The 9521-nt window shown below is 46.1% G+C and overlaps 2 protein-coding genes across 2 annotated transcripts in view; both read left to right on the forward strand.

The window, feature by feature from the left end:
- Nucleotides 1-1387, forward strand: part of LOC110310774 (proliferating cell nuclear antigen-like) — a 155043-nt gene extending 153656 nt beyond the window's left edge. Inside the window, exon 2 of the mRNA XM_021183879.2 lies at nt 1001-1387. Coding sequence (XP_021039538.1) covers nt 1001-1387 — 387 coding nt within the window. The remainder of the gene's footprint in view (nt 1-1000) is intronic.
- Nucleotides 1378-9521, forward strand: part of Ankh (ANKH inorganic pyrophosphate transport regulator) — a 127134-nt gene continuing 118990 nt past the window's right edge. The window contains exon 1 of the mRNA XM_021183678.2: nt 1378-1868. Coding sequence (XP_021039337.1) covers nt 1773-1868 — 96 coding nt within the window. The 5' untranslated portion in view covers nt 1378-1772. The remainder of the gene's footprint in view (nt 1869-9521) is intronic.

Consider the following 9521-nt stretch of genomic DNA (forward strand, 5'->3'; position numbering starts at 1 on the left):
AGCCTTACAGAGATAAAGGGAATGGGTTCATTTCTCAGGACAAGTAATACACAAGTTTAACTCATTATGTTTATTTTAAAAGATGCACCAAGGCTATACAAAAAAACCCTGTCTCAAAAAAAAAAAAAAAAAAAAAAAAAAAAAAAAAAAAGATGCATAGGAAGATACAAGTTGAACAAACCATCTATCTCAACTGCTAATGAAAAGCCAAGGCTCCTTGTTCAGAAATTCATCATTTCAAGAGGGCAAGACCAGGGTTTGAAGAAAACGATGTTTCAGCAGTTAAGAGCACTGACTGCAGCTCTTCCAGAGGTCCCGGGTTCCATTCCAGCACTCATATAGCAGCTCACAATGTTTTGTAATCCAGGAGAAGTTCCAATGCCCTCTTCTGGCCTCTGTGGGTGCTGGACAAGCATGTGATGCACAGACAGACATGCAGACAAAAAAAAAAATCTGCCCATACACATAAAATAATAAAATAAATATTAAAGAAAAGAATTAAAGCAAGAACAGAGAGCCAGAGTAGGCACAGGACCCTCTATGATCTGAGCTTTTTGTGTGACTGTACACGTATCCTGGAGGCCAGCCCCGCCCTGCTGTGAATGCTTCAGTCACTGCCTTGGACCCTTTTTTCATACACTATACTGGGACACCGGCTGATGCTGGCTTTGTCAAGCTATTCAGTTTTAGGTAAAAGTATCAGCTCAGCAACTGATTTATCAGGAAAATTTATCTGTCACTGGGGACATATTATAGCATAGCCGAGCAGATTTTCTTTCCTTTTTTCAAAGCATATTTACCGGTCGGCTTTTAAATAAGTAAACGGTTGCACATTACTAGCAAAAGCTGGAGACCGGTATGGAGCATCCTAGAACCCTAGTCCAGGACAGACAGTCAGTCCCTGCCACCCGGTGTATTTTTCCCCAGGGTCTGCAGATCTCCGTCACAGAGATGCGAGATGCTCGTTTTGGGAAACCATCCTTCTCTCCCTCTGATACAGCCGTATCCCCATCACCCTAAAGCAGCTCCCAGCCCGCCTCGAGGCCGCCCGGATGCCGAGGCCTTTCCAGCTCGGTTGTCCCCGGAGCTCTACTCCTGGTTCCCAACTCTGGAGACGGTGCTCACACAGCCTTGCCGGACGCTCCAGGGACGGCATGGGGCTGTCGGTGTCGGGTCACCCGGAGTCCCCGCCCGCCCGCCCCGCCTGACTCCCCGCTCCGCGCGCCCGGCTCAGGCGGCTCCCTGGTCCCCCGCGGGCGCGAACCGCAGCGGCCTGTGCAAGCGCAGCGCCCCCCGCGGCCGAGCCGTGCGCAGCGGAGCGGGGAGGCGGCGCCCGGCCGGCCCCCTCCCGGGTCGCCAGCGGTGTCGCGCCTCCGCCCGCCCCTGATTTCCTCCGCGCGGCGGCGGCGGCGGCGGAGGCGCCTCGTGCGCGCGGTTATTTATTTATTTCCGGGCCCAGAGCGCTTATAATGGAGCCGCTGTCAGCAGAAGCCTCTGCTGCCGCCGCCGCCGCCGCTGCTGTCCCTGTCCCTCCTCTCTTTCTCCCCGGCAGATCTTTGTTGTGTGGGAGGGCAGCGGGGATGGACTTGAGCTCGCGGCTCTCCTGCTAGAGCAGCAGCGCTTGGAGAGGACGCCGCCGCCGCCGCCGCGAGCAGCCGCCGCCCCAGGCCCCGCCGGCCGCGGCCTCCGTCCCCGCGCTGCGCTCCGCGCGCCTCCCAGCACAGTGCCCTCGCGGCGGCAGATGAGTGTGGGGTCAGCCCACGGCGGGGACTATGGTGAAATTCCCGGCGCTCACGCACTACTGGCCCCTGATCCGGTTCCTGGTGCCCCTCGGCATCACCAACATAGCCATCGACTTCGGGGAGCAGGTAAGCCCGGCCGCACCCGGTGCGCCTCGCTCGTCCAGCCTCGGCCTTGGATGCCGGGCGCCGGGGGGACGCGGGAGGAGGGGAGTCACCTGCTCCGAGCCCCCTTTACCCTGGACCATTTGACGTGGCTTTGCGGCTTGTCGAGGGTGACTTTTGCAGCGCCCCATCCACTCCCTCCGCAGATATTAGAGACTTTTCCAGCGTTCTTTGGAAAATGGCAAGAGACGGGATGATGGGGGAACTTCACCTATAGAAGGGGATTTAGTGCTCGGGATGAGTATTATGTAATTGGTGATTATGTAAACCTCGGGCCCAGAACTGCATGTAGTTTCTAGTTGCATTTAGTGCTGGCTTTTTACTTGCACAGGGTTTGGTGATGGTAGTGATGGTGGGAGAATTTGCCTTACAATGTCTCCAAGTTGATTTCCCACGTACTTCCAAATTTACATCTTTGCTTGTAGCCTAGGTAAGGATTAGGGGTGTCCAGGAGGTACCTTGCCTAGAGGACCACTGATTATATCTACTTTAGGATATCTGTTCTCTCTCTCTCTCTCTCTCTCTCTCTCTCTCTCTCTCTCTCTCTCTCTCTCTCTCGTGTGTGTGTGTGTGTGTGTGTGTGTGTGTGTGTTTTCTCTCTCCTCTCTTCCTTCCACCCCTTTGGACGGGAGCACATTTCTGGTGCTGCCTTCTCATCCTTTTCTTTTTCACGCTATCTCCATGTGGCGTCATTGCCAATCTGGTGCTGCAGGCTCTCCCGTGGCGGTGAGGTACCCTTTTGCAGGGCTTTCTGGCAGTTGCAGTTACAGCCTAAGGTCCAGGAGAGGATTTGGGGGTGGGAGCTGGACCTTTTCAAAAGTGTAAGATAGACCTACTTTTGCAAATGGACTATTTTTTTCCTTTCAAAGCAGTGGGATAAACGCTCTTTTGTTCATTAAGGGGCTCTGGATGGAGGCGGGAATGAGGAGTTTCTGACAGTCACTGGGTAGGCAGGTATAGTCCACCTCTGTGTAGGGAAGGATAATTCATACAGGCAGGTGAAGAGTCGACACAGGAGCACAGGAAAACGAGGTATCCACTTCACATGCATTGGAGATGATTAAGACATAGAAAATTATTAAAACGTCCCAGCAGCTTTTAAGCCTCAGACTTGTCAAGAACAAGAAGAGTAGGAATGTCACTTAAGTGTTTCTTGGGTAGGTAGGTTTTGTTTGTGATTATAAACACAAGTTAGCGTTTACTCTGTGCCTGAGGCAGAACATTGAGAGTGGAAATTTAGATTCTCCTGAAAAGTTTGGACACTACACATGGGTGATGATCACAAAAAGGAATCACACAGCAAGTCTCAGAGCATGCGTGTTATGAGGTGCCCATTAAGAGACCTCTAAGTCTATTCTAGTTCCCTAATTCTCTCCATAAACATTATGGACTTCTCTATCATTTTATAGCTGGTTGGGGAGGCGATACAATGGAGCATTCTGGCAATTACAAAACCTGTTTCTCAGCCAGGTGTGGATTTAGTCCCAGCACTAGGGAAGCAGAGGCGGGTAAGTCATTGTGAGTTCAAGGCCAGCCTGGTCTACAGAAAGGGTTCCAGGTCAGCCAGGGCTACACAGTGTGACTCTGTCTCAAAAGCAAACAAACAAAATAAATAAACTTAACACATTTTAAAAAATATCTATTTTCACTTTTCACAGAAACTGTTTTTGATATATATATATATATATATATATATATATCCTCTCTTCCCCATTGTTAGTGGTTGGTAGTCTAAAACATTAATCACTTACATCCGTTGATTACCAAGTACCTGGTTAAAACATCATGTTATATTTATTCATTTTGTATTTGAGGGATGAATGAGAGGTCTGATGAATGAGAGGTCTAGGCATGGTAAATCTCATGCCCAAGAACTACATAGATAGTAAATGGCAGACCTGAATTTGAGGTCTACACCCACCTTGGCCCTTGCAGGTTCTGATGATCATCAGCCTTCTCCAGTGAAGGCTGTTCAGGGGTATCTTCCCAGGCTTCTTTGAAGTTTAGAAATAAGTTCTAGCTTTCCAGATCTCACCCTAGGCCTCAATTTAATCTTTGCTGCCATATTTTGGACCTTTACATTTTTTATTACATTTATTTATTTAGTGAGAAAGACATACCACACACACACACACACACACACACACTCACACACACACTTATCAGCTGAGCCATCTGGCCAGCTCCAGACTGTGAACTTGACAGTCCCAATAGATAAAGAAAAATTGTGAAAGAATGCTCTCTCAGGAAAGGGAAACTGTAACCGAGAAGTTCATGTTAGAAGAGATGAATCATTCAGATAATTCGGTGGAAACAATTTAATTTTAGTAAGGTTGGCTTAGGCTTTGGTTGAGGAGAAAGCAGAAGAAGCAGCCAATACCTTTTTAATAAAGTTATTGAAGTTATGTAGCCTTTACTATATAACAACACGAATTGCTAAGTAAAGAAACAAAATGCTTGGGTATAGTTTTAGAACTTTATTTATTAGTAGGTGTGTGTAGGTGTGTGTGTGGGGGGGAGGGGGGATCTCTTCTCTCCTTCCCACTCTGGATAGGTGAGCAAGAACTTTACCCACTGCATTAGCCCTCCCCACCCCCACACCAGCATATTGTAAACAGCATGCTTCTTTTACACTATCTAAATGTCTATTTGATCTCTAGGTACAGAGAGTCCCTGATTTTCTAGAATCCAGGATCACCAAGTATCTCTATCAGGGTTTCTATTGCTGTGGTGAAACACGGTGACCAAGAGCAAGTGAGGGAGAAAGAGGTTTATTTATTTGTCTTATACACTTCCACATTGTAGTCCATCACTGAAGGAACTCAGGGCAGGAACTCACATTGGCCAGGAACCTGAAGTCAGGAGCTGATGGAGAGGCCAGGAGGGGCGCTGCTTACTGGCTTGCCCCTCATGGCTCGCTCAGGTTGCTTTCTTCAGGCCCACAATGGGCTGGGCCCTCCCACATCAATCAATCATTAAGAAAATGCCCACCAGGCTTTCCTGCAGCCTGATCTTAGGGAGGCATTTTCTTAATTGAGGTTTCCTCCTCTCAGATGACTATAGCTTGTGTCGAATTGACATAAAAACCAGCCAGCACATCAAGTTATATAGAATAAATGACTATTGTGAAAGGTACTTAATACCACTTAAAACGTTAAGGGCAACTTGAGTAAAGACTGTTGCAGCATTCTCAAGCTGAAATGTAGTCTACCTAGTGCTAGATTGTCCTCCCTTCCCCCACCAAAGACTGTGTAGCCCAGCCTTGGCCTCAACTCTTTATCCTCCTGCCTCAGTCTCCTAAGCTCTGAGACTATAGGTATGCACTACTATGCCAAGCAGATATTCCAAATGGCTCTAAAAGAGTCACTGAGTTTGGTAGGTAGCACATAGGTGCTAGGAAGTGTACCCTGGTCCTCTGGAGTAGCAGTATGCATGCTATCCTGCTGATCCACGTCCCCAGCTCTTCCTAATGTAAAAAACCTAGAGTTACGGTTCTGAGTTAAGGATGTCCTATGTCCTGAGTTATCAGTGTCATAAACAGAGGAGGGGAGAATGAAAGGGCCAGGAGAAAGAGTTAGTAAGGTGTGGTTGTTTGAATGAAAATGGCTCATAGGACTGCACCATTAGGAGGTGTGGCCTTGTTGGAGGAAGTGTGTCACTGGGGGTGGGCTCTGAGGTCTCAGATGCTAAGCCAGGCCTAGTGTGGCCTGGATCCCCTTGAAGAACTCTCACCCACCTTCTCTAGCACTATGTCTGTCTGTGTGCCGCCATGCTTCCCACCATGACAATAATGGATTACAACTCTGAGCTATAAGCCAGCCCCAGTTAAGTCTTTTCCCTCATATGAGTTGTCATGGTCATGGTGTCTCTTGACAGCAATAAAACCCTATGGCAGGCAGAAGTGTTCTTCCTTTCTAAAATATATCTTCATTCCTTTGCAAAATATTTTGTTCCCATTAGACCAAGAGGTATCAGGATAAAAAGGGTAAGTATTAGTGCGTGGCTGAGGCCTCTTTTGGAAATGACTCTTCCTTCATTCAGGGTCACTTTACTGAGCCTTTCAGGGAACCTGGTAGGTGAGTTTGTCTAATGTCAGGATCTGACAACCTTTGGGTATACCTTCAAGGTGCCAAAAACCTCAAGTGTCAATCCCAAGCTAAGATTCTAAGTGACAGTAGGAAAGACAGTCTACCCCTTCAGTCTATTCAGTATTGGTGAGATTTGTCCAGGTGCTATAGGGCATGCCTAGATCCCCAGCATGCAGAAAGCAGAGGCCACATCATGAGGTTGGGTCTCAATTCATAAAAAGGGAAATATGACAGTTGTTATGGTTTGGTAAAAAACTGAAAATAGGGGCTAAGAGGGAGGTACTTTTAATTCCACTACAAAGAGAGCATTTTAATGATTTGGACATCTCTTGCAAACTAGTTTTTTTAAACCCAGTTGGGAGAGACCAGGGGATGATGTGTAATGTTTTATAGAATACAAAAGCATTTTCTCTAAGTAATTTAAAGATATTTATGAGGCTGGGGATGTATTTCAGTGGTGGACTGATTGTATAGAATACTCAAAGGTCCTGTGTTCAGTCTTCAGCTCCACTACCATTACCATCCCTAAAAGAAAAAGGAAAAAAAGAAAAGAAAACCAAATAAACAAGAGCCCTAAAAGTGTGTAAGTATGGCTTTAACTGACAGCATAATAATTCATTTGACATGAACTTGTATTCAGTCTGTCTGTCGTGTGTAACCGTGTAGTTCAAATATTAAGGTTTCTTGTTTGTTCTTTTGCAACATAAAGTTTCAGTGGACGTGTCTGTGTGGCAGCTGCAAGCTGTGCTTTGTCTAAGGCCCTGGGCTCTCTGCGTGGCATGCTTTTGTGCCTATTTCAGTTTGTCATTCTTATATAGAAAATAAGGTCGCACTTTTCTTTACAGTCCATATTTAGTCCAGGACAGCGTGACCGCCTTGCTGTTCTCCATCACTTGTCTGCTCTGCTCCCTGCTCTCCTCAGCAGGATGGCTGCACGAAAGCACTTCCCTCTAGGTTTCCTGGGAAAGCAGGAGATTCCCCGAACTATAATCCTGCAGTTGGTGGATCCTTTATGTATTGAGCTGGTTTGATGAGCAGCTTAAAGGCTACTTTGCCAGTTTGCTTCTCTCCGACCCTGTCATTCATACATGAAGATGTACGCCTCCTTCTGGTAATAGATGGAGTTCTTAAAAGCGGTTTTGTAGTGTAGAGTGTAATGTCATTTACAATATGGGAACACACTTGGGAGATAGAGCACACTCCACCGTATGTTACTGCTAAGTAATCTGGTTTTCATCCTTTCTACTCTTCCTTGTTTGATTTAAGGTGCTGGTGCTGTTCATGGTGTAGTGGGGGGTAGAATGGGATATGGAGTTGGTCATGATGAGGTGTGTGTGTGTGTAACTCCTTATTGTCATATGTGAGCTAGAGACAATAAACCCTGTAAAATCCCCAGTATATATTATGCCAGAGAGACCGGGGGGATGCTAAAAATGTCTTCCTAAAAAACAAACAAACAAACAAAGTGATGTCAGGTGTTCTCGTGAGTTCCTGGGGCTCTACTCGTCACCTTGGAGATGAAATAAAGGCTTACTTTCTTTAGTGTTACCTGGGTACAGGTGTCCCACACTCGCGAATTTTCTTAATAACTGCAACGTGTCCTTTTAGGTACAAAATATTTTCTTTTTTTTAAATTATGAAAACTAATCTAACTGAACAACCTATGTCTGTTTTTCTACCTTATGGAACGTCATTTTCAAAACATAATGTAACATTTTTGGCAGCCTGCGAATGTCTTGTGACAGTGACATTCAAAATACTCCACAATGTCACACCAACCAATAGGAACCGACTCTGCCCAGTCTCCTGAGCCATTTTTGGACACTACTCTTATGAGCTTTGGAAACCCTTAGATGTATCTGCTGCCAATGCTCCTCCTCTTCCTCCTCCTCCTCTTCCCTCTCCTCCTCCTCCTTCAATTTTAGATTATGTATCTTCTACTTTCACTGTTTCTCACTAGACATTTATGCAGTATGCCTACCCAACCCATTTAATAACGTGGACAAAATGCAATTAAAATAGCCAGCTTGTCGAGTTTGCTTCTAAATTTTCTGCCTTGGGTCTGGTCTGTGTCCAGGAAACCAAAATTCATTAGACTGCCAAGCAAAATAAAGAATAAATGACTTTGGTTGCCTCTAGTGACACGAATTCTTCTGTTCATTTTGTTTTCATTCTGGAGAGATCTAAAGTCATTGTCAGTGAAGGAATCTTTTTTGTCTTTATATTTTTGATCCTTTGAGGGTTTCAAACAATGTATTTTGGTCATATACATGCATACACACACACACACATATATACATATATCCCTCCAATCCTGGATACATCAGTCCATCTCTCCTCACCCAACTTCATGTATGTGTATATATATAATATTTAAACCCAGCAAGTGCAGTTTGTGCTACTCATACACTCTCGGATGTGTGGTCAGACCACCAACCACCATGGGTTGCCTTCATAAAGAAACTGACTCTCTCCCAGCATCTGTCAACTGTGTCCATGCTGGAATTTCGTCTAGCCTAGTTTTTGCAAATCTTGCACATATTGTCTCTTTAACCATATCGATTTCATATGTGCAATTGTCCTGCTGTATCCAGAAAACAGTTTTCCTTGTAGTCCTCCATTGCCTTAGACTCTTACATACTCTTTCTGTCCCCTCTTCCTGAGCTCTGGGAGACACAGATGTCCCATTTGGAGCTGAGCATTCCACAGTCTCTTATTTTCTGCACCTTGACTGGTTTGGGGTCTTTGAGTGAATCATCATCTACTGCAGAAGAAAGCCTCTCTGAGGATAGTGGTTGAAAGGTGAGCTTATCTGCAGGTATAACAGTTTGTCCTTACCAATTGGTTTAATATACTGTGTATACTTAGAAGTAATGATAATCCGTTCCCCCCTAGTGCCTATGACCTATCGAGACACAGGTTCTTCACCTGATAAGGGTGCCAAGTGTGTGGGTTTGATCTTGTGGATTGGACTTGGATCCAATCAGAAAGTAGTTGACTACTGTACAACATGCTTGCCACTACTGTACCAGTGGGTGTGTCTTGCCAGGTTGGGCGTTGATGTTAAGTCATAGGGCTCACAACTGGGTAAGACTGGTAATTCATTTTCTCCCCCACCGGTGTGGTTAGCTCCTTCCAGCACGGTGAAAGCCAGCCAGTAGGAATAAACCTTCCTGGTGAGTACCAGGTGGTTCTCTCCGTGTTCAGTGACTCAAGTGTATGGCATCGGCAGCAGTAGGATCTTACTGTCACGTTCTGGAGGACAATGAGGGTGCTGGCAGTCGTCTGTAATGTTTGGGAGTCTGTGGGACTTTACTGACGACCAGCTCTGAAGAAGGTAACCGCTCTGAGCACTAGGGTTTTTATTTATTATCCTTCTAGAGAAGGAGCATTGTTGACCATTATAGGGTAACTCCATTTAAACTCCACATGTGAGCTGGGCGTGGTGGCGCACGCCTTTAATCCCAGCACTCGGGAGGCAGAGGCAGGCGGATTTCTGAGTTCAAGGCCAGCCTGGTCTACAAAGTGA

This window comes from Mus caroli, chromosome 15, assembly GCF_900094665.2.
Source record: "Mus caroli chromosome 15, CAROLI_EIJ_v1.1, whole genome shotgun sequence".
NCBI classification, from domain to species: domain Eukaryota; kingdom Metazoa; phylum Chordata; class Mammalia; order Rodentia; family Muridae; genus Mus; species Mus caroli.